Genomic DNA, 26484 nt, shown 5'->3' with positions numbered 1-26484 from the left:
AGAATGCACAATTTTCTCTGAAATAACTTGACAACTGACAAAAGTAATTGGCATCCACCATTGTTTATTCCATATTTAATAGAAATCAGACTTTGCTTTTGATTTTTTATTCAACATAATATTGTAAATAATAAAACAAATGAAAATGGCATGGACAAAAATGATGGGACCGCTAACCTAATATTTTGTTGCACAACCTTTAGAGGCAATCACTGCAATCAAACGTTTTCTGTAGCTCTCAATGAGACTTCTGCACCTGTTAACAGGTAGTTTGGCCCACTCTTCCTGAGCAAACTGCTCCAGCTGTCTCAGGTTTGATGGGTGCCTTCTCCAGACTGCAAGTTTCAGCTCTTTCCATAGATGTTCAATAGGATTCAGATCAGGACTCATAGAAGGCCACTTCAGAATAGTCAAATTTTTTGTTCTTATCCATTCTTGGGTGCTTTTAGCTGTGTATTTTGGGTCATTATCCTGTTGGAGGACCCATGACCTGCAACTGAGACAGAGCTTTCTGACACCGGGTAGTACGTTTCGCTCCAGAATGCCTTGATAGTCTTGAGATTTCATTGTGCCCTGCACAGATTCAAGGCACCCTGGGCCAGGCACAGCAAAGCAGCCCCAAAACACAACCGAGCCTCCTCCATGTTTCACTGTAGGTATGGTGTTCTTTTCTTTGAAAGCTTCATTTTTTCGTCTGTGAACATAGAGCTGATGTGACTTGCCAAAAAGCTCCAGTTTTGACTCATCTGTCCAAAGGACATTCTCCCAGAAGGATTGTGGCTTGTCAATATGCATTTTAGCAAATTCCAGTCTGGCCTTTTTATGTTTTTCTTTCAAAAGTGGAGTCCTCCTGGGTCTTCTTCCATGGAGCCCACTTTCGCTTAAAAAGCGACGGATGGTGCGATCAGAAACTGACGTACCGTCACCTTGGAGTTCAGCTTGTATCTCTTTGGCAGTTATCCTTGGTTCTTTTTCTACCATTCGCACTATCCTTCTGTTCAATCTGGGGTCGATTTTCCTCTTGCGGCCGCGCCCAGAGAAGTTGGCTACAGTTCCATGGACCTTAAACTTCTTAATAATATTTGCAACTGTTGTCACAGGAACATCAAGCTGCTTGGAGATGATCTTGTAGCCTTTACCTTTACCATGCTTGTCTATTATTTTCTTTCTGATCTCCTCAGACAACTCTCTCCTTTGCTTTCTCTGGTCCATGTTCAGTGTGGTGCACACAATGATACCAAACAGCACAGTGACTACTTTTCTCCATTTAAACAGGCTGAATGACTGATTACAAGATTGGAGACATGTGTGATACTAATTAAATAAACTAATTAGTTTGCAATATCACTATAATCCAATTATTTATTATCTTTTCTAAGGGGTACCAACAAATGTGTCCAGGCCATTTTAGAATATCTTTGTAGAATAAGCAATAATTCACCTGTTTTCACAGCTTCTTTGCTTTATTCTATGACATACCAAAGGCATGCAAGTATACATGATAAAATAGCTTTTAATTTCACTTCACTTTTCAGGAGGAATGAAGCATTATTTCAATGAGCTGTAAGGGTACCAACAAATTTGAGCACGTCTGTATATATATATATATATATAGCAGACAACTAGAACTGAAGAGCAGCTGCTGAACGCAGGTGAAAGCTAATCATTACAATTACTGTGCCTGTAATTGGAAATAAGAAGCAATGATTGCAAAAATCATACAAAAGAACAGCCAATCAATCATTAAAAACCTTCATTTATCCAGATGAGTCAATTGAGAACAACTTCTAATTTACAATGATGACCTGGCATGAGGCTCACAAAACTACAGCACAACATAAAACACAATAAAAAAACACATGCTATTATTCAGCTATTCATTGGACTTATTAAACCATGTTGTTCTTCCTACCTGTATCACCTATTGTGTGCATGAACCCCAGCTGCTCTGCACATTGACTGTTGTGTGATGTGTTTCTATTCTTTTCCAGCTGTAAGTAAAAACTAGCACAGAAGAATCAGGATGAAAAGATGGCAACCTTGTTGTTACCAGCGGGTCCTGACAGCTTGCACCGGTTCACTCGTGAATCCCTGGCTGCTATTGAGAACCGCATCGCCGCGGAGCAGGCCCGGAATGCCAAGCAGGAGTACCGAGAGGTTCTGGGAGACCAGGAAAAGCCACGGGCACGACCCGACCTCGAAGCCAGCAAGCAGCTGCCGCGCATATATGGGGACATCCCTTCCCAGCTCATCGGAGAGCCTCTGGACGATCTTGACCCTTTTTACAACTGCAAAAAAGTGAGTGAGCTGTTTGAAGTGTGAATAGTGAATGCTGCATAGGGCAGGGGTGGCCAAAGTCAGCCCTTCCAGTCTTGATCTTTGTTCTCAACCCTGTTCAATGACATTTTTAAAGTAAATTGAGAACGTTATCAGAAATACGAAGTCACAAGTCACAATACATGATTTTATTGTGTATATTGTAAATGTACTGTCGGTCATGATGGCCTGCTTTTCTTTTAGCAGCCCCTGGATTTAGGTAATGACAATCATAAGAGAAATAAAGGAATCATTTCAATGTGATTTATATTAATTACCAAAAGAATTGGGGAAATATAGAGGTTCCTCTAACAATACACATAACTTTTAAATCCTGTAAAAATCTGAAAAGACCCACGTGTCCTCACCACTTATTATTTTTTGAAATAATACATGTGTTACTAGAGATACAGATCGGTCCTGTTGCTGAAGAGCTACCCATGGGCATATTATGAGGCCTGATGTTAGATAATGATTTCAGAGTTTCTTTATGTCCTGGAGAGTAAGTATTGTACCTTACAGGCATCCTAAACTGAACCCATGTATGGGCTTCTGCATTTCAAAATGACATCTCTGCCCCCAGAGGGGGTTCCTCCTCAAAAAGAGTGACACTCTGGAGAATCTGGGATGAATGCTTGTGGCATTTAGGATATGAACTTGCTTCAGCTTTGAGGATATATTAACTTAAGCTGCAGGCATCATCTCTGTTTGTTAAATGCAATCACAATGATCATGCGACTAGCACAGCTGGGATTAGTGTCTGGGCTTGACATTTTAACTGGCCTGAAATGACTCACAGCACAGCCCCGGAGTGTATTTCGTCTTCCTTACTGGAACTGCTCTGGAGATGTTAGTAATAATTCTAAAACACTGCTGTTTGATTATTATAAGGTCCTGTAAACACAGTTTCTTTCCTACATCTCATATGATAACCGATGATTACATTTATTAACACATAACTAACATATAAATATATCAGATCACATTGCAGTATATTGCATTTCAACATTCATTCATGTAAATTAATTAATAGAGCCATCTGTATAAGTTTCTGACTGCCCACATACAGTGCTTGCTTATTTAGAGTTAACGTAGGTTAGCCCTTTTAGTTTTGATGTTTTATTGTGTCTGCTGCAGTACAAGCTAATAAGCTGAGAAAGTAACACACAGCACATCTAACACATTAAAGCTGAGAGTGCCATGAGCAACAGGTCACCCTGCTGTAAACCCACAGCATGTAGAATGCAATCACAGCATCAGAAATGCAGCTCTGTGCACACAGCTCAGTCAACTTAGTGTCAGGACCATGAAAAGAAAAATAAGCACCCTGGCTACACCTCCATGTAGAACAGCACCAACCTCATCAGAGAGTTTGTGAACCCTGCCTTGCAAATTGCATCTCGATGTGCCTCAGCTTTACTTAAACTTGTAATATCACCCCATAGTCATAAGAAAAGACTGTTGCATTGATAAATGCCTTGTGGTCCTGTGTATTGTCATTCATGTTACAGTAGCACTATAGAGTACAGTATTGAATGACCATGCATACCCTGGTGACATGCAGTGCCTAAAAGCAGCGGCCTTGGGTAATCACTAATTGCTTGTCTTTAAGCAGCAATTCCTTTTACTTCCTGACAATCAGGCGGTTTTTGTGTTTTGTGTAAAGATCTTTTTCTCTCTCTCTCTCTCTCTCTCTCTCTCTCTCTCTCTCTCTCTCTCTCTCTCTCTCTCTCTCTCTCTCTCTCTCTCTCTCCTCACAGACATTTATAGTACTGAACAAAGGAAAGGCGATCTTCCGATTTAATGGCACATCTGCACTGTACATATTTAGTCCTTTCCATCCAATCAGAAGAGCTTCAATTAAAGTTTTAGTGCATTCATATCCTTTTTCTTGGTTGATAGAAATTGAAAGGGTTTGAAATCCACTAACTGGTTTGAGTGTATTCCTTTGGTGACAGCTGTTAATTACAACGCCATACTGTCTGGGATTACATTTTAATGTTCCAGTTTTGGAAGGTTATATTTTTTCCATTTCCAGAATAATGGTGTTGGATATAAATGCAAATGCATTTATGGAATGTTAGAGTTAAGCAAGACCAGGTTCAGAATGGTTATTGACCTTGTCACAGCATGAGTAAACACAGTACTGTAGACTGCTGAGGATCTTTATGTTATAGTAAAGCAAGACCAGGTTCAGAATGGTTATTGACCTTGTCACAGCATGAGTAAACACAGTACTGTAGACTGCTGAGGATCTTTCAGCCAATTGGAGAGCTGCTGTATTCCATGACATCAACTATACCATACTGAGTTTTTACTGTGCTTTATTCTCAATATTGGTACAGCTGATGTCACCCGTTTAAAAAAAAAAAAAAAAAAAAACTGACAAATCCCATTCAACTGCAAAGTCAATTCAAAATGCTGACATCACAATGGGCCAAGTATCTCGGTCACTTAACAATATTCTCTTCATCATCCTTTAAAGAGTTAAAGGACTACAAGCATTTATGAATGGGTTTGTTCACTTCTGCTTGTGCCGATATTCCATGTAAATGCAGGCATTCACCAAATCAAGCCCTCTCATTGGCTAAAAGGCTTGTAGATCCGGAGGGGGCATGTCACATTTAAAGAAGGTTAAAGGGCATCTATCAGCAGCTATGGATTGCTTAAACTGCAACCCAAATGGGTTCCAAAAAGGAACACCTAGAGTACATCAAACGGGCGCCTCCATACCCATCACTGCACTGAATATTAGTGATTGACTAGCTTTGTATTTAGTACGTTTTGTCGATTCAATGTATAAGTTGAAAACAAAATATCTTTATCAAAAACATTTTTATATACCCTTATAATGAATCACCGTAGTAGCTGATCACAAGAGGAAGCTAAGCTTTAAAAATAATCATAATAATTAAACGTTCACTCACTTAGGTGGAAGAAAGTTGAAAAAACGAACCATGACTCGCCTATAAACATGTGACAATGCAATGTAGAAATAGGTCCAAGAATGACCTCACAGTGCTGATAAGAACAACAATGCCCTCAAACAGTGACGCTACTGCTGTATTAGGGGTTCCAAAATTAATACACGATCAAATAACTCAAAGTTAATATATAATGTATATTTAATTGGCATTCATATTATTTGATTATATACAACAAATCTGAAATAACAAGAAAAGACTGCAGTTAGAATCCATAATGAATGCAAAAGCAGGATTCAATGTTTATAACTTAAAGCTGGGGGATCCAAAGAAGCTGCACTATAGAACTGTACATGCCTCTTTTACATTCCTATCCAGTGACCAGCACTTTGACATTTGTGTTCAGAAGTCTGATTGGGAGTCACTTTCCATTGTACGCCAAGTTCTAATGGCTGTTTCCCAGCTGTATCCTGGCCAAAACACACTGTTGCTAAAAATAAAAATAAAAAAGCGTTTCAAAGTGTAAAGAAATATTAGTCTTACGGACACTTTGCTCATGGCATGACTGATAAGAATCACAAGAGAAATTCTGTAGGTGTCTGGATATACCATAATAGTGCTTTTAAACCCTGATCCAACTCTTAAACACAGCAATGAGTGTCCATTATACCATAGCAGTGCTTTCAAACCCTAACCCAACTCTTAAACACAGCAATGAGTCTCCATTATACCATAGCAGTGCTTTCAAACCCTGATCCAACTCTTAAACACAGCAATGAGTCTCCATTATACCATAGCAGTGCTTTCAAACCCTGATCCAACTCTTAAACACAGCAATGAGTCTCCATTATACCATAGCAGTGCTTTCAAACCCTGATCCAACTCTTAAACACAGCAATGAGTCTCCATTATACCATAGCAGTGCTTTCAAACCCTGATCCAACTCTTAAACACAGCAATGAGTCTGCATTATACCATAGCAGTGCTTTCAAACCCTGATCCAACTCTTAAACACAGCAATGAGTCTCCATTATACCATAGCAGTGCTTTCAAACCCTGATCCAACTCTTAAACACAGCAATGAGTCTCCATTATACCATAGCAGTGCTTTCAAACCCTGATCCAACTCTTAAACACAGCAATGAGTCTCCATTATACCATAGCAGTGCTTTCAAACCCTGATCCAACTCTTAAACACAGCAATGAGTCTGCATTATACCATAGCAGTGCTTTCAAACCCTGATCCAACTCTTAAACACAGCAATGTCCATGTCATCACAGTGAATTTAAGTCACAATTGATATCAGGCTACTGAAACCAAAATATAATAGATACAGAAGAGTCAGTTCTTGGTCCTAGTGTTACAGTACATTTCCCCACCATCACAGATGAAATCTCACTGATAACCCTCTCTAAATGCTGAAATGAAATAAGAACAACAGTCAGCATGTGACCACTGCCCTGTTAGTTCTGGTTTAGAAACATGTGACCACTGTCCTGTTAGTTCTAGTTTAGAAACATGTGACCACTGCCCTGTTAGTTCTAGTTTAGAAACATATGACCACTGCCCTGTTAGTTCTAGTTTAGAAACATGTGACCACTGCCCTGTTAGTTCTGATTTAGAAACATATGACCACTGCCCTGTTAGTTCTGATTTAGAAACATATGACCACTGCCCTGTTAGTTCTGGTTTAGAAACATATGACCACTGCCCTGTTAGTTCTGGTTTAGAAACATGTGACCACTGCCCTGTTAGTTTTGGAACTTGCAGGCTGTCGCTCACATGCACCTTCAGAGTCCACTGTGCAGACTGTGTGGGGAACCATCCTCTGGTGATGGTGATGTCCAGTGAAAAGGGCAACTTTCTGAACATACTGTATAACTATAAAGCAAAGGGTCTAGGGTACAGTAATACCAGCTGGATTTGATTCTGCATCATGTTACAGCCATTCAGGGTAATTTCACAAATGTGCACATATTGCATATCCCTGAAATAAAGTCGATTAATGCTTTCCATTTTGTACAGTAAGTGCTATTCATAAAGAAGACACAGCCACCCTGAGATAAAGATTACATTAAAATCTCAATCACAGTCATTGGAAACGTCATTGTATTTTACTCTATGAAGGTCATCAATTAATAGCTTTTCAAACATCTGGTTAAAAATAGGGTTCTTTACCCAAAGCGAAATAATTTCAAAATGTTAAAGCTTGCATAGCCTATACTTTCTCTGTTTACTCATGACTGTGAACCAAGAGGCATTCACAATACTGGTCACCAGGAAAGTGGCATGTAAAATAGTTTTTAAATGTTTACTCAGAATATCAAATTAACTGGTAGATTTTGTCAAGATTGGCAATCAGCTATCTGTATATTAGTTAAATGAAGACTTAAGTTTTTTTTGTATAAATATTTGTATAAATATTGGGTAACACTTTACATAGTAGTTACTTAGTAAATACATGTGCACTTACAAATCATTAGAATGTTATTATGCATAGTTACAATGTACTTAATGTGTAAACTGTTCCGCACGATATATGTAAGTGTACAATTGAATCACAAAAGGGTTAGGGTTGGGGTTGGGGTTGGGGTTGGGGTTGGGGTTGGGGTTAGGATTAGGGTTAGGTTTAGAGTTAAGTGTTAGGGGATTAGGGGATTAGGGTTAGGGTTAGGGTTATGGTTAGAGTTATGTCATGCAAAAGTGTTTACACATTGTAACTATGCATAATAACATTGTAATTCTTTGTAAGAACACATGTATTTACTAAGTAACTACAATGTAAATACACAGTAATTAGAGACACTTTATGTAAAGTGTTACCATATATATATAAATGATTTGTTTTTGCAATGTTTTTATTGTTGACACTTTATGGCCTCTTCCTTCACTCTCTCCCCTGCACATTGTTCAGTTTGTTTATAATGTGCACTATTCTGACCAACTGTGTGTTCATGGCCATGTCTGAACAATATTCCTGGGCCAAGTATGTTGAGTAAGTATGCTTTTTACATTTCTCCCTTTCTTATGCACATTGTCCTTATTAAAACATACAGCAGTGTGCACATTCATTACAACACCCTCTTGCTTCTGTTGTTTTGATTTGTCGTGCATATGAAACAAGCCACTCTATCTGAAATTCTTGGAAAACAATCAAAATAGGCAAATTAGTGATTGTCTAATTTAATTGATAACGTTAATAGGCCACACATGCAATTAATTAAAAAAGGTAAGAGAAAAAGAACACATAGCCACAAATGGTAAAATTCATGAGATTTTTAAAAAGTTTTTTAAGTTGTCTAATTACAGCACAAAGTGGTCTAACATTTTCACACATGAGTTCCTATTGCTTCTATATCACTGATTGTAAATGTAAATTCTCCTGCAGGTAGGCATATGAAGAATAGAAATGACACATCTTGAGGTGTTCTAATACATGTGCACTCTGCTGAATTCTTCTCTGTTCTTTGCAATTCCCTAAACTTACTTCCACAATACTGACCTCTGAACTGTGCCCTATTTGTCCTGATGTAAAGCTTTGCCAGGTGTTTCTTGCCTTGTGAGCCTCACTTTGCAAGTAAGTTAACAATGTAAGTCTACCCAGCTCATAACTCTGCTGACTGCACCTGCTATGCCACATCTGAATGAAATCATGGTATGATATACTCTTCATTACAAAATAGACTGTTATGTCTCCTTCCAAAATGTTCATTAAAGGTTTTTTTTAGAAACAAATACTTCAGTGTTACAAGAATTGCTGGAAACACTTTACATGAAGTGTCTCCAATGACTGTGTATTTACATTGTAGCTACTTACTAAATACATGTGTACTAATGACCTTAACCCTATCCCTATCCCTAAACCTGACTCTTAACCTAATTCTGAACCTTTTCTGATGCAATTGTGTACTTGCATATGTCGCAGAAAAATATTTACACATTAAGTACTATGTAACTATGCTATGCATAATAACATTGTAATTAAGTGTAAGTACAAATATATTTACTATGTAACTGCTATGCAAAAACACAGTCATTAGAGACACTTAATGTAAAGTGTTATCAAATTGTTTTTAAGTTGGATTGGGCAATCATAATTGCATACCGTACCGAACAGACATGAGCTTCATCCAAGACTTTTCAATTTTACACCAACTGGGATTTTCAAATTATCTTTTAAAATACCTGGACAGAAGCAATTTGAGGTCTGACTGTGACAGTGTGATCAGAACCTTTTGCATTCAGAAAGAATTGGAGAGTGTGTTTCCAAATCGCACTAAGTCACTTCACAAAACACAAATAATAATTCCAACATTTAAATAAACTCATTTGAAGTTATTTTAGCAGATAGGAGCGGTGCTTGGTACTACTCCGAGAGTGCTGCAATACAGTTTCCAGGGTGCTTAACATCGGCTGAACTGGAGCTGGAGGGTTAGCTCTTAAGAGATTTGTAGATCACAGCTAAATTCATGATAGTGTTACTTACTGACATACTGACTTGCTCTATTTAGAATTTTTCACACTTCATATACACATATGTATGTTTCATAGATTATTTAATTCAGTAATTCCTTATCTACGGACAAAGTCCTCAATCTTAGATTTAGTGCCTAGTTTTGCAAAAGGCACTAAGTCCTGGACTGAGGATATTTAGTGAAACAAATACATTTGAGGTGCTTGTATTTCTGTCCCATTACAACATGTGCTATTGAGTGTTTGATATATCGGTTATCTGACTTTCCAGCACTCGTTTTTACTTCTCCTTTATTTGAAAACCCATTCTGGTGGACTGTGTGTTTTGAAGAATGGCTCCACTATTGTTTGTCCTCTATTTATCATTCTCCCTGGCACCCAAAGTGACCTGATTGAATCTGCCAAGTAATTCAATTCTACTGTTGAGACGATTTCGATAATTGCACTGTTTTGGATTCAGCCCATTTTTCAGCGGAAGCTGGCTTTACTTTGAAGCAATCCAAACAATTCAACACCAGGCTTAGTCTTGAAGCACTGTGCATGGCCTCAAGTAAAGGTTAGAGCACATTTTACCTTTAATGAAGAGTTCCAAGCACTATAGTGGCAGTGTACTACCAGCAGACGCTGGAAGATGTTTTTATTGCAGAAAGAAAAGAGGGGATTCATTGGTATTTATCATGCAATGAACCCTGTCCATCATTACCTTCTCCCGGCAGGAGAACACAATGTGCCTCTCAACACGTGTGACAGAGTGCACCACATGGTGCACAGCCATTGGCTGCTATTTGGAGTTCAATTGATTGTGACTGTGTAAACAGAAGTGCTGTTGAACGTCCTAGTGTAAAAAGCTGCTGTGAGATAATGCTGCAAGTTCAGTGCTTACCAAGTCCTCGTACTGAATTGAAGACGTTAGTAATACTATCAGTAACGTCTTTAAAAGGTTTCGGGGGGGGGGGGGGGGGGGGCGTAATTAAGGTTTCAGAAAAAAACAAAAAACAACGCAATATGGCCATGCAAAACTGAAGGGGTTTGATTTCTATTAAATAAGAAAATATTTTTGCTCACATCTAAATTTTAAGAATCTCAAACAGCAATTTTAAGATCAAGAAGGGTTGAGAGGTACATTGATCACTTATAAAGAATTAACAGCAAATTCAAAAATACAAAATAAAATAATGAGAATCAGAATGCTCCATTTATCATCCCCCTCCATCAACTTGGCTACAATGTGTTCTTTACTTAATATATATGTATATATATAAAAGATAAGTGTCCATTCTTGTCTTGATGACTGTCCATTCATCACGGGATAATGTATTGAAGCTTGCGAATCATTATTATGAGGCTGATGATTACACATGCTTACCACCTTTCTGTGTCATCTGATCCTGATATACCTGCACTGTACCATATTTGAGGCAGCCCACATTTAAAAACAAAAGAGTGGGTTGAATGCGCCTCATCACTCCCATTCCATTGACTGCTAATGCTCTCAATCTTTTAAACACTCCACTCAGGTACACTTTCACTGGCATTTATACTTTTGAATCCCTGATAAAAATCCTGGCGAGAGGATTCTGCATTGGCCCCTTTACCTTCCTGCGAGACCCGTGGAATTGGTTGGATTTCAGTGTTATTCTCATGGCGTAAGTATCTGATCCCCAGAGTGAAGTCAACCCGACACACCTTCCCTTTATGGTCCTCCTGTTTCTAGAACTGTATTCCAAGTGCTTTCATGGGAATTATTTTGTCCTGTTGAGAAACAAAGCTTACTGCACAGTGGTTTCTTTTAAAGGTTTTGTCTGGATCTAGAAATATCACACACCAAAACATGACAAAAAGCTTATAAAGTACATTCAAGCTGTAGTTGGTGAATAAAAGTTGGGATTTTAGATTCTGTTTCATTTCTTAAACATGGTTTAGCATGTGCATTTCATTTTCTGAATCAGGCTCTGCTTTTGGTCATGATTGTGTTCTTCATCTCACTTGACATGCCCTAGATTTTCACTGGCATTGTCACTGTCATCAGCAACACTGTTTATCTGCTCAGCACCCTGGACTGCAGGAAATCTTGCTGGCGTAGCAGGAGCCATTCTGCCATCCCGAAGCGTGTGTGGAGAGTATAAAAAAACAATATGCTTGGACTAGAAACCCAGGGACCAGCTTGTTACAAAGCTGACACTTTCATAAAGAAAAGGACAGGGTCATGTAGAATTGTTTTCAGGAATTATAATGTCCCTGTTATCACAGCATGCAATCTCTATGTTCATTGTTAACATGGCTTTTAAAACAAATGAATACTGTCAATTATAACACTCTCCATACTTCAGCTCTAGTCAAAAGCATATGGCATGGACAAGGCTGTGGTTAAAATCATTCAAACAGCCTGTGTTACAGCTTTTGAAAGCTCATTATTAGTGTTATGCCCTACAGTGCCGAGAAAAAGTTTGAAAACCCCAATGATAATTATGGAAATTCCATAGTTTCACCATGATAGCCTTCTTGAATCAAAACCAATAGGGTTTATATTATATGGGCAGCAGTGTGGAGTAGTGGTTAGGGCTCTGGACTCTTGACCGGAGGGTTGTGGGTTCAATCCCTAGTGGGGGACACTGCTGCTGTACCCTTGAGCAAGGTACTTTACCTAGATTGCTCCAGTAAAAACCCAACTGTATAAATGGGTAATTGTATGTAAAAAATAATGTGATATCTTGTAAGTCGCCCTGGATAAGGGCATCTGCTAAGAAATAAATAATAATAATATTAATCAATTCCATATCTTTTGAAAAAAAAAATGATGTATGAATTAGACAAACAATGAGTAATTAAGATTCAGGGTATGTGAAAAAGTAAGTGAACCCCTGGTTTTGTCAGCTCAATTAAGAGGATAATTATAATCAGGTGTTTAAATAATTAGGTAGATCTTCAGGGGTGAGTTTGGGAGGCCCCACCCTATATAAAGATCAGAAACTTTGTGAGTTTGGTCTTCACCATACAGGTGTGTGGAAACACGTCATGCCACGATCAAAAGAAATCTCTGAGGACCTTAGAAAAACAGTTATTGATGCTCATCAGCCTAGAAAGAGTAACAAAACCATTTCTAAGGATTTGGGGCCCCACCAATCCACTGTCAGACAGATGGAGAAAGTCTACAAATGGAGAAAGTTCAAGACCACAGTCACTCTACCCAGGAGCGGTTGTCCTACCAAAATCTCTCCAAGAACAAACCGGAAAATCATCAAGGAAGTCAAAGAACCCCAGAGTAACATCCAAGGATCTGCAGGCCACTCTCGCCTTGGCTAATGTGAGTGTTCATGACTCAACTATCAGAAAAAGACTGAACAAGAATGGTGTTCATGGAAGGATAGCCAGGAGGAAACCACTGCTCTCTAAAAAGAACATTGCTGCCCGTCTGAAGTTCGCCAAAGAGCACATAGATGATCCACAAGACTTCTGGAACAATGTTCTCTGGACAGACGAGTCAAAGGTAGAACTTTTTGGCCTCAATGAGAAACGTTATGTTTGGCGAAAACCAAACACTGTGTTCGAAACAGAAGAACCTCATCCCAACCGTGAAGCATGGTGGTGGGAGTGTGATGATTTGGGGCTGCTTTGCTGCCTCAGGACCTGGACGGCTTGCCATCATTGACACAACCATGAGTTCTGCATTGTATCAGAAGATTCTAGAGGAGAATGTCAGGCCATCCGTCAGTGAACTGAAGCTGAACTGAAAGTGGGTCATGCAGCAAGACAATGATCCTAAACATACAAGCAGATCTACAAAAGAATGGCTGCAGAAGAAGAAAGTATATTGGCATGTCGTGTAAAATATTATCAGTATAAAACATATAAATTAAATAAAGAAAGACAAATCCCTTAATCTCTGTTGTACTACCTTCTACCTTGCAAACTGTATCAGGAACGTCTTCAAATTAGTAGAAGGGTCTGCTACCTTTATGAAATTTATACAAACAAACTGTAGTCTGCTTTCTGAAAAAAAGATGTCATACACACCAAAGAATATAGTTTGGTATAAACCTGAGCTCTGATACGTGCAGGCAGCTCAGCTGAGAGATAGTGGTACTTGTGATCTCAGCAGCATATCCAGACAGAACCTTGGAAAAGGGTGCTATAGGCTTGTCTTAACAACTTGAATGAATGGTGCCAAATTCTGTAGGGATCAAAAATACAGTAAAGAACCAAAATAAATTGTGGTGTACAACAGAAAACTCCTAATTTAGAGTAAGCAGCTTCAAATAATAATAATAATAATAATAATAATAATAATAATAATAATAATAATAATAATAATAATAATTATTATTATTATTATTATTATTGTTCCCTTTTTATGATTTTTTTGTATTTTTGTTTTTGATTATTACAAAAAATACATACTTCCTCTTTTTAACCCTTTCAGTCCTGAATCATTTTTGTCGAGCTGAAGAATAACGTCCTTTTACTGAGTATACACGAGAACAGGACAAAAAAAATATGTTTTTCAGAATATTCCAACGTGATTTCCGACGGCATTTGTTAGCATACGGCTCTAAGATGAGGCAGAATTGAAAGGGTTCATTACTTACATTATAAAGGGTGTGGTTTGTGTAAACTGAAGCCAGCAGTCACCCTCTTAGCATCCTGAGTGCTAGAAAAAGAGCAAGACTTTCCAATTGCCTTCATGTTTCCAGCTCGCAATTCCTCCAGGCCCAGACATCAAGTGTTTATTATCTAACTTGAAATCCACTTGAGTCATTTCTGAGATAAACTAAAATATACAGCATAGCAAAACCAAACCAAAGAGAGCCAATTATATATATATATATATATATATATATATATATATATATATATATATATATATATATATATAAGGAAGTTAAAAATATATACAGTGTATATACGTAAATGGCTCAATAGTCCATTGAATAGCTGACAGGGATGTAGCCTGTTGTCAAGGAGGCTGTGTAAAGACTTCTCCTGGGAGTGTACAGGGCATCTGAGACATGTATGGCTTGTGATAAGCAGTGTCTGCAGGGAAGCCTCCTGCTGTAATGTGTGTGGCTCCTCTTCTGTTCAGTACACCACAATTTGTTTTGTTTTGTTTGATATCCTGTCATATTTATGTGTTATTAACTTTTTCAGGAAAGGCAGAGATGTTTTGTCCAATCATTACTAAAATGTGGCTGAATATTCTGTTTCCATGTGTTAGGAACAAAACAAATACAGGGTTTGTGTTTTATCATGTGACCAGTATTACTCAGTGGCTCTCTGACTTGGGCGTATATTATTAATATTAGTAGCAATAGTCATGGTAATTAGCAGTAATTTATCAAAGAAGTTGAATAGATTGGGATTCTTTGCTTCAAGCTTATTAGCAGTGAATATACAGGACTAATGTGATCTATTAGATTGTGAGTGGAAACTGAAACCACAATGCCAGGGTCTTTCTGAACATCTCCTGCAGTGTAGCAATAAAAGTAAACACTGAAATATTATACAGACATGTTATATAAAATATTTAAATAAGAAGCAACAAAGCCATGGACTGTTCAGAACGATTGCACATTGTAACGGAAATATCTGAAGCTACTGTACAGTATAGGGCTGTTACAGCAAGCTCTGAATGTACAGTATAGGGCTGTTACAGCAAGCTCTGAATGTACAGTATAGGGCTGTTACAGCAAGCTCTGAATGTACAGTATAGCACTGTTACAGCAAGCTCTGAATGTGCAGTATAGGGCTGTTACAGCAAGCTCTGAATGTACAGTATAGCACTGTTACAGCAAGCTCTGAATGTGCAGTATAGCACTGTTACAGCAAGCTCTGAATGTGCAGTATAGGGCTGTTACAGCAAGCTCTGAATGTACAGTATAGCACTGTTACAGCAAGCTCTGAATGTGCAGTATAGCACTGTTACAGCAAGCTCTGAATGTGCAGTATAGGACTGTTAAAGCAAGCTCTGAATGTACAGTATAGCACTGTTACAGCAAGCTCTGAATGTGCAGTATAGCACTGTTACAGCAAGCTCTGAATGTGCAGTATAGGGCTGTTACAGCAAGCTCTGAATGTACAGTATAGCACTGTTACAGCAAGCTCTGAATGTGCAGTATAGCACTGTTACAGCAAGCTCTGAATGTACAGTATAGCACTGTTACAGCAAGCTCTGAATGTACAGTATAGCACTGTTACAGCAAGCTCTGAATGTGCAGTATAGGGCTGTTACAGCAAGCTCTGAATGTGCAGTATAGGACTGTTAAAGCAAGCTCTGAATGTGCAGTATAGCACTGTTACAGCAAGCTCTGAATGTACAGTATAGCACTGTTACAGCAAGCTCTGAATGTACAGTATAGCACTGTTACAGCAAGCTCTGAATGTACAGTATAGCACTGTTACAGCAAGCTCTGAATGTGCAGTATAGCACTGTTACAGCAAGCTCTGAATGTGCAGTATAGCACTGTTACAGCAAGCTCTGAATGTGCAGTATAGCACTGTTACAGCAAGCTCTGAATGTGCAGTATAGCACTGTTACAGCAAGCTCTGAATGTGCAGTATAGCACTGTTACAGCAAGCTCTGAATGTACAGTATAGGGCTGTTACAGCAAGCTCTGAATGTACAGTATAGGGCTGTTACAGCAAGCTCTGAATGTGCAGTATAGCACTGTTAAAGCAAGCTCTGAATGTACAGTATAGCACTGTTACAGCAAGTTCTGAATGTACAGTATAGCACTGTTACAGCAAGCTCTGAATGTGCAGTATAGCACTGTTAAAGCAAGCTCTGAAACCAAATTTGTTATTTGTTAATGTATTCTTTACAGGGCCTATGACTTGTTAATGTGAAAAATCCTCAGCTGTGATCATTGTATTGATAGAGCATTAAGACTCATTAGCAGAACATCCCCTGGTTTCAGGCCTGGTCACTGTCATTTTATTACAAATCATTTCTACAGTAAAAGGCAATTGCCCGATCGTAGAAACCCATCTGGTATTCACTTGTTCTGCGTGTTTTCTGCATTATTCTCATCCAGTATAACAGAGTCCTGATATTCAATAGAAGAGATCCTTTTTGACTATTGGCTTTGATTAATAAGATAAACAGACAGGCAACAGTACAACAGAAGGATAAGATTACACCAGTTCTGATCTGCAACTGCCCCATTCTTGTCATCCTATTTATTATTTTCATAAATTCAATCAGTGAAATGATCAAACCGGATGAAATTTCCTTATGAAAGGAAATCAGTTGTGTCTAAATTGCTTGATCTGCTCTGCGCATTTTCAGATACAGGGCACGACCACAGTGTCAGAGATGTCTTAACCCTTAACATAGGAGATCTGTGCAGGAGATGTTCTTCAAGGAGCCTGAATGCTTGGTTCATGGTCTGCACCACCAGCTACATAAGAATAAGAATAGTAAAAGATGTTTTCTTCTTGTTGCACTTCAAAATAACTGTGATTTGATCCTGCAGGTATGTAACAGAGTTTGTAAACCTAGGCAATGTTTCAGCTCTTCGAACTTTCAGAGTCCTGAGAGCTTTGAAAACTATTTCAGTAATCCCAGGTAAGGAATCCCAATCTGTTGAAGCAGGTTGTAATACGAAAGTAGAGCTCTCTCTCTCTCGCTCTGTCTCAGATGCTTCCCATTCTCTCCCCCTCACTGTGCTGGCTTGATTCATGCTGCTTTGTCATTGTCTGTATGTGGCTCTCGCTTGTTGCAGATATGTTACTGAGTTTGTGGACCTGGGCAATGTCTCAGCCTTAAGAACGTTCAGAGTACTACGAGCCCTGAAAACTATCTCTGTCATTCCAGGTGAGGACGGCATTAAACACTAAGGCTGCCATTAAAAATAAACCACACGGCATCTCCTTATTGAGTCATCATAGAAAAGTAATCAAGTAGAGCTGGGAATGCAAAGAGGTGTGGGAAATGAGACCTGTGAATAGAATAACGCTTATAAAGGAAAAAAAAACAAAAACAATAGAAATAAAATAAAAAATCAACCAGAAAACATACTGATGTTGTCCTGGTATCCCTTATCATTCATAGGACTTATAGACTTGCTGCTATGGCTGAACTTGTTTAGTGATTGGATTTTATTCATTAAAATATATATATATATATATATATATATATATATATATATATATATATATATATATATATATACCACACTGTAGTCAATTTATAACCCCATATCAAATAAGAAGTGAAAATCTATTAATTGTATTCCTTTTTTCAGAGGGATGTTGTCTGTTTTGCAGACATGACTCATGAGTGTTATCTGCGAGCAGGTTTCATTTAGCCTTGGTGTTTAACAAATAAGCAGCATGGCCATTATGAACAGTTAGCAGAGTTTGCATGGTAAACTGTATATACAGTATATAAAGCCATCCATAGCAGGTGCTGGCAAGGAAACAAACCCCAATACAAACTCCATTAGCACACTGTACAGTACATACATACATATATACAGACCCTAGGGGCAATGTGTTATCTTATCATTGTAATGATACATTACAGTACCTTTTTAAAAGCAAAGCATGTATTCTTATAGGAAGCCTTTAAGATACACTTTAAGCATCAGACATACTGAACACATGTAGCAGAACCTGATTCACAATTGATTCTCTTACACAAGAAATCAGTTTCAAGCTCTTAATCTGGGTCCCGCTGTATGCTTCATAAAGCACTGGAGCCCAGGGGCTTCAGCACTCTCACAGCCACCTGCACAGTAGATATGTAGAAGAATAAGTTAAACTGCACAGAATCCCATTTGCAAACACAATTCATTCAGATTACTTATAATCCAATTGCAGTCCAAACACTGCTTGATTGCAATTACAGTCAAGTTGTGTTGTTTGGGTTGTTAATGACAGTACATATACTGTGCTCTACATAACTCACACATGCAACATGTACTTTTTATATGGTGAGCCCATAGAGGAGATATGATGGACCATACTGGCTAGCATTGCACAGCAGTACAGAATAATTACTTTAGAATTGCCTGGTTTGGGCCACTGCCACTGCAGATCTTTTAGTAAGGATTCTTCATCCACCCTGCAGCTAACCCAGATAAGCGAAGTGAAAAATTCAGGTACTTTTTGGCTATTACCACTTGGAGAAAATCTAGCATTAAGCCTGTCCATCAATAGATTATATGTCTTGCCATCCAGCCCAGGGATGGAAGTAAGACTCCTGTTTCACAGCAGTTTGATCCATTCCTGGTTTTACTACGAGTTTAATAAGACGCACCTGAGCTTGTTACCTAGACACTGTGGCTGATCAAGTTTGTAGTAAAACCTGCAATCGGCGAAACTGCTGTGCAATAGGAGTCTTATTTCCATCTCAGCAGCCTAGTAAATACATGGAAATAAATCATTCAGGAAAGGTAGTGATACATTAAAGCAATGAGATATTGAAACTCAACATGCAGAGTAAGAACTACAACATTGGCTATAAAGAAAACACTGGTTTATTGTCAGCCTCTGTTGTGGATGAGCAGATTAACACTAACAATGTTAATTGCACATTGTAGTTGTGTGGAGATGGCTTTCTCTGTGCTCTGATGTTAATTGCACATAGAGTGAAGAGGAAGATGTTTTGTAGAACATGTTCTGTAGGGTGGTTGTGTGGGGTTGGCTTTCTCTGTTTTCTGTTTGTGGTGGGATTTGTCTAGGGATTCATGCGATGTACTACTGTTCCATTAAGAGCCTCAATACCCTACTGTTCCAGCAGTAAGGAATGTCATTAGCCTGTTTTAAAAGGCATCTTTTTCTATTTTAAGAAAGAATATAACATTGTGTAGCATGCCAGCCTATCACTAAAACAGAAGCTTATTTTACCTAAAGTAATAGATTTGAAATATACCTGTGAATGTGCCAATGTATTTAGCAGTGTGGAGTAGTGGTTAGGGCTGCGGACTCTTGACCGGAGGGTCGTGGGTTCAATCCCAGGTGGGGGATACTGCTGCTGTACCCTTGAGCAAGGTACTTTACCTAGATTGCTCCAGTAAAAACCCAACTTTATAAATGGGTAATTGTATTTAAAAATAATGTGATATCTTGTAACAATTGTAAGGCGCCCTGGATAAGGGCGTCTGCTAAGAAATAAATAATAATAATAATAATTTAGGGAGATACTTGGAGGTTCATTCCATAGAGAAACTGATGTGGCAGGATTTAGTGACTCTTAGAAAATTGCAGGAGAAAACTGCATTTATATTTGTGTGACTATATCTGTAGACTTAATGTAAGACGAGGACTACAAAATACCTCACCTATACTGCAAGCAGTGAAATCAACACGTGTGCAAAGGGAGAACGTTTGTATCATATTCCATTGCTATGAATACAACACAATACAATACAATACAATTCATTTCTTTGTGGCAGATGTTAAAAAGTAAAATAAATAAAATACAGTGGAGAGACGTGTGCGATACAAGATAAAGGTCTTTCGATCATTAGAATAGAACCTCATGTGAAAGGATCCTGTACACATTCTGTAAAACATTGTCTTGTACGTGTATATGTGCATTGTACTGTATATTTTGTGCCAAACCCATTTCAAAAGGGTGACCATCGACCAGATGCATGTCGTTTAATAAGGCTTGAGCACGGATCCAGACAGTTCTAATAGGATTAGGTGTAGCATGTTAACTATAACCTTGAGTAGGACAGCAGGCCATGACGGAGTGCTTCGAAATGAAGGTAGGGTCAGGAAAGGGGATGACAGGATCAATGTGTTTAACAATTTCATTTAGCTGCACTAATTGTAACTTAACAGTGGAAGGTCAGAGGTGAGAACACAAGGGAGGGGAGGGGGTGTAAAATAAGTCTTCGCTTGTAAAACATGTTTCATTAACTCTACCTCTGTTTTTTTAGGCTTGAAAACCATTGTAGGCGCACTAATCCAGTCTGTGAAAAAACTGTCCGACGTGATGATTCTGACAGTTTTCTGCCTAAGTGTGTTTGCCCTCATTGGTCTTCAGCTCTTCATGGGCAACCTTCGTCAGAAGTGTGTCAGAGACTATGAGAAATTAAACACTTCCCTCAATGGCACCTTCTACTGGGGGGACGACTGGCCGTCCTATGAGGATTTCATCGTGAATGAAAGCAAGTAGACCTCCTTTTATTCTTTTAACCACTAGTACCAGCATGAGGGAACATTATTATTGTGGAATGCATAAATTCAACAAGTGGCATCACATTGTATTATTTAGTACTACCGTTTCCCGTTAGTACAGAACCACTGTGTTGCCATTGTAGTGTCACTCACTGCTTTTACACTGGAGATTTAAAATCCATTCTAGTTGGATCCATACAAACACCCGTGTTAGGAGCAATAACAAAATGGAAGACTTTTTTTTTTGTCTGACTCTTGTAAATTATTAATTGAAGCATCTCGCCCAAATATTGATGCATTTAAAAGTATTTAGACTATGCTAGCCCCTTTATTATCGTTGTGGATATAATATATGTAAATTACCCTGGAGGCGTACTGCCGGTCGGAATGTTTTTTTCTCTTTTATACAGTGTTGCTGTTAAGTTTTATGTGAAAAAAATATATATAATTCATGAAGATGAAAATGTAGGCTACAGTTGGAACAGATAAATATCCAATGAAGAGTCTCAGCACTCAGGGATCCCTGGCCCTTGCTAAAGCTTCAGTGCTACTGTGGAGAACACTGGTTTCTTAGTGTTGGACCTGATGGGGGATTATTGCATTAGCTGAAGAGGTCGTCTCCTTTGTTGGTTTATTATTAGTTTATTTTCTTTTGCTTTATAAATAATGGTCTTTCCATTAGACAAGAGAGTGTTTATCAGGTTGTGATAGGGAATGTTTAAAAACATACTCTACCACCAGTGCATGAACACAGCAAAACACTGTCAATACCAATACAAAGAACAATAACCTGCAGATTGAAAGTTTTATCCACAGAAGAAATTTGTGGAAGAGCAGAATAATGCAACTACTTAGAAAAACAGTAAGTGTGAATGTGAAAGACTGGGAGGTCTAGATCATGATAGATCTATCCGATTTACAATAATCAGGTTAGACAGGTCAGTGTCTCGATTCAGGAGAATTGTGATGAAGTGGGGCCATAACATTGTGCAGTAGTGCCAACGCTTGGGGGGTCCTGGGGTGGGTCCTGCACCACCAAATGTCCCTTTGGCCCACCCAAGTTTCAATCTCCTTAGCGGTTAAAAAAAAAAAAAGATTTAACCGTTAAGGAGAGTGAACTTGGGTGGGCCAAAACTGTATGTTATGCTCCCTGTTTCATTTTCTAATTTTATCCGATACATTTTTCAACCTGTCACCAGTATTTACAAATAGTTCTTCTGACTGACACGCCTGAATGTAGATACTCACAAATCATGTCACATTATTCCAAAAATACCCGCCTTCTCTATTTCAATTTGACAAATGGAAAAGCTCACATTTAGTTTAAGAAGCCGTAGAGAGAGTGAGAGAGAGAAGGTTCTGTAGGGAAGTTAACGGAGAGTGAAGAAAAAGACTAGTGAGTTGAGATTAGTGCTGTTCTGTATAACAGTTGAAATGATCAAACTCTTTGCTGTGAAGGAAATACATATTGTTTACCATTCATTCATTTTATTTAGTTATATCAATGATTTGCCTTCATGTTGCCGCTTGGAGTGCGTTTAAGCAGAGACGGGCAATGGGAGAAACCATTGGTTCTCTGTTAGGCCCCAAACAAGGGGAGAAAAACAGATACTATGTTGGAGAGATAGTGCGTGTTTTTGTTGTCAATTTACTCCCCCTTTGTAGGGATAGTATATAAAATGGATATGGACTGTTTTACAAGTGGGCTTTTCATAAAGCTATTTGAATACAGTCTACAGAAACACCCTACATTAGCAGATATAATGAAGACTATACCACAGAATGCAAAGTATGTTGTTGACAAAAATGACATGGCCAGTGAGTTTGTCACAGCTAAACCTATGTTGCTTAAAAATACTCAACAACGATGCAGACTGTGCCACAGTTTGTAAACTTCTGCATGGACGTACAGATGCATTTCCATTGCTGCATAAGATGTATGTGTCAGCTTTAATAACTGATGTATCTAGAGCTTCATGTGAAAACCCCTTCTCCACTCTGTCACGAGTGCTCACCCCTTTTCATCGGTCCATGCTTCATGACAGAAAGAGAAAGCTATCACTATGAGCCTAAACATGAAAGATGTTGTTAAGGAGTTCTCCAAGTCAAATAGAAAACTGATGCTTCCATTATTTATTTATTTATTTTGTTCTCTTTTTTCATTACTTTTGGAATGTTGAAAGGAAGAAAAAATAAAACAATTATACTGATCTGTACAGTAGTTTAAGTAAACTGAACGGAAAGGCAGATTTTTAAGTTTAAAGGAATAAAAAAGACTGTACATAGCCAAAAGAGGTAGAGATGATAAAGACCTCATCTCAAGTGATGTACACATGGATGGCAGAGAGGCACTGAACACATCTAAAAGAACACTTAGTATTTGGTGAGTCACTGTAGAGGGGTGCCCCACCCCTGTGTGTATTTTGTGTTATATGTTGTATGTGGCGTGTTATTGTTGGTGTAGGTATTGGTTCACGGAGTGGGTTATGTAGTACAGGTGATGTAAAGTTTATAATTGTATTTAGGCATGGGGATTGCACAATCACTCCATGTGCAGATTAAAATGGGAATTAGTATGGAAGCACGGGGAGCACAATTAGTTCACGTGCAGGTGTACAGAGATTCCAATTGAATGATTGATTAGCAATCGAGTCTCGGTACAGCTGCATAAAAAGAGTCAATTTTCATGCACACAGGGTTGGGTATTCAGGGAGAAGGAACGGGAGAGAGGAGAATTAAAAACGTAATTAAACATAACAATTGCTATTGCTGGAAGCACCAGCACGATACTTGTTTGTTTGTTGTGTTTGTCTGTTTTGGCCACCGCGCCGTTTTCTTTTACAAAATGTTTTTGTCTGTTTAAACCTTTTATTTTGCAGTAAACCTGTGTTTCATACCCCAGCACTGTTGTCTGTATCCACTGTCTTCCAGGTCTGACATCACCACCACAAGCAATCCGTGACAGTCACTCTTTATTTCCTTTTGTTTATTGTGGAATTACCTACCACCCTATAAATTTATTTGCAACACATGCAGCATGCTAAATATAGGAATATGTGATAATTGAACGGCACTATGCATCAGTAGTATGTAGTTACAAATACTTCTGGTGAAATTATTTGGTTCTTACTTCTTAACATTAATAAGAAACAAGGTGTGTATGTTAATTCTTAAATTAGGTAAAGCATTTTTGCATTTTATAATCTATGCTAACAGGAATAGGTATATTGGTTCATAGCTTGAGTAAATCTATATCACTGTTATGGTGGCCCACACAACAGCTGTATTGGCCCTCCCATCCAAGAGGAGCTGGAGCCGGGCCTGTTGTGCAGTAACATATTCTTAAATATACATGTGAGACTGTGCTGAGGGAGGCCGTCACAGAGGCACCAGTGCAGCTATTCAAATACATGTCAAACCAGACACAATGAAGAGTGTTATGTAACCCCTCTCTAGTCCAAGGGCCCGCTGGGGACCATGCAGTGCAAAGGGGATTACAAGGTTTTGTACTCAGATGGCACAATACAACAATGCCGCTGTGATATAACCCATATGCTCATTTTAGGCAGCAGGAGCAACCGTGTGCTTAAATGAAAACTGAATATTTGTTGAGGACAGGAGAATTCATTTAGATTATATAATGACATAAGCCTGATAAAATTGTTATGGGGTGGGGGGGGGGGGGGCATTGAACCTCTGCAGCTGTTGTATGACCCACTTACTAATAAACCATTACTAGCTTACAGTGAGTTTACTGCTAGTGAGAGGGGGATGACAGACCAGTAGTCCTTATGATGTACCAGCATGAAGTTGTGCTTCAGGGGTATTGTTTTTCTGATACTGTGCTCACAGATACATGGAAATACAGTACAGTAGAACCTCAGGGTTACAATCAGCAACCAAATAGGCATTCTTATGAGTGCCATGCTGGTCATGGAGAAGGCAATTGCTGTGCCAATAAATATATCCAGACAAAGGTGAGGAAGATTTCAAAGCAACTACAAGCAAGGAGGCTGAATGACTGAGCAAGCTGCAGGAATGCATTGTGTTTAAAATAAAATAAAAACAAGCACAATGTTAACCCATGTTTTCCGGACTTTGAAATCTGTGTGTTTGCTACAGTACCTGTATCTTAAATATAGCCTTTTTTCCATTTATAATACTGTTTTAAAAACTTTACATCCCTAACAATACGAGTATTGCATTACTGTGCATTATAAAATGGCTTGGATAAATTAAGTACTGTAATTGGCTGAACAAGATCACATGACTGTGCAGTAATAATTGTCTTACCGCACAACTATGACATCATAGACCTACTCACTTACCTGATCTATTAATATTACTACGCATTAATAATAATAATTAAACATGAGTGACTTTCCACAAGTTAATTTTGACCTTTTAGGAGGATTGTCATTTGAACAATTTCTTAATGAGAGTGAAGCAGAACCACCACCTCGGATTTCAGAAACAGATTAAAACAAAATTCAGCTCTCTCCTGACACAGAGGTTGGGCTTTTAAACAAGGTCTGGTTAGACATAAAATTCTGTTTTGTTTGCCGCGGACTGGAGAGCCTGTGCAACTTGACACAGAAGTCGTTTGTCATCAATACAGATGAACATGATCTGGAGTTTGTGACCCTGTTGTTTAATGTGCAAATAAAATAAAAAAAAAAAAACATAAAAATGTCAATAAGATTAACAGTGAAAGTACTCATGGTACATGTTTGCCCAGTCTGGTGATTCTATGTGCTCTGTCAACAGTTTTAAAATATATATACAAAAGTACCTGTGGGTGTTAATTACCTCAGAAACATGATGCCTCGCATTTCAGAGCAAGCTGGGCTTTCAGTACGTTACACAAACCACTCAATCTGCAGCATTGCTGTCCACATATTATCTAATGCTGGTTTTCAGTCCAGGGAAATTATTTTGGTTACCGGTCATCTGTGTGAAAACAGCCTCCGAAATTATTGGTCAGCTTCTCTTGAAAACCTCAAAACCTGGAGTAGGATTTAGAAAAAGACATCTCCATCCACGGCCTCGCACTCAGAAGCCCCTCCCTCAATGTCGGCCCCAAGTGCCAGTGCAGCAGCTGGCTGTTCCGTGACTCTTCCCTTAAGGTCTCCACACGCCAGACGCGATGCGATTTCTTAATTGGCGATGAGACACTTTCGCAGAGACAAGACGCTTGTCGTGTGAAAGATACTTATCAAAAGTATAGGTTCTATTCATTTTGACGCATCACTGCACAGTTCCGCTTGCCACATCGCGTCAGGTGGGTAGCAGCCTATAGATGTGGAAAATGTGCTTTCAATTCCAAATGCTATTTAATCTCGAAATGTTACTATAAATTGCAATGTTCAATTTAATGTTTTTATGGCAAATAAAATAAAAGTAAAAAAATATATGTCACAATGAAACAGTCCTCAGGGACTATTTTTTCTCAGTGGAAGGATACATAATAGATTTCTTCTTTTTTCCTTAAAAAAGCTAGTTTGTGTAATTATTTTCAAGAAAAAAAATGTAGCATTTTATAATTCTTACTACTTCACCAGATTGAGAGTGTAGATAGCAGGTGTACATATTTATTAAACCCATTGAAAACTCTTTTTCAGAGTTTCGGACTGATGAACGACC

At 38.5% G+C, this 26484-nt stretch overlaps 1 protein-coding gene across 1 annotated transcript in view; it reads left to right on the top strand.

The window, feature by feature from the left end:
* LOC117400283 (sodium channel protein type 4 subunit alpha-like) overlaps positions 1-26484 on the top strand; it is a 165461-nt gene that overhangs the window by 26368 nt on the left and 112609 nt on the right. Inside the window, exons 2-7 of the mRNA XM_059023366.1 lie at positions 1992-2298; positions 4077-4195; positions 8147-8236; positions 11232-11360; positions 17433-17524; positions 20601-20831. Coding sequence (XP_058879349.1) covers positions 2032-2298; positions 4077-4195; positions 8147-8236; positions 11232-11360; positions 17433-17524; positions 20601-20831 — 928 coding nt within the window. The 5' untranslated portion in view covers positions 1992-2031. The remainder of the gene's footprint in view (positions 1-1991; positions 2299-4076; positions 4196-8146; positions 8237-11231; positions 11361-17432; positions 17525-20600; positions 20832-26484) is intronic.

This window comes from Acipenser ruthenus, chromosome 4 (genome assembly GCF_902713425.1).
Source record: "Acipenser ruthenus chromosome 4, fAciRut3.2 maternal haplotype, whole genome shotgun sequence".
NCBI lineage: Eukaryota > Metazoa > Chordata > Actinopteri > Acipenseriformes > Acipenseridae > Acipenser > Acipenser ruthenus.
This window is presented reverse-complemented; position numbering and strand designations above follow the sequence as displayed.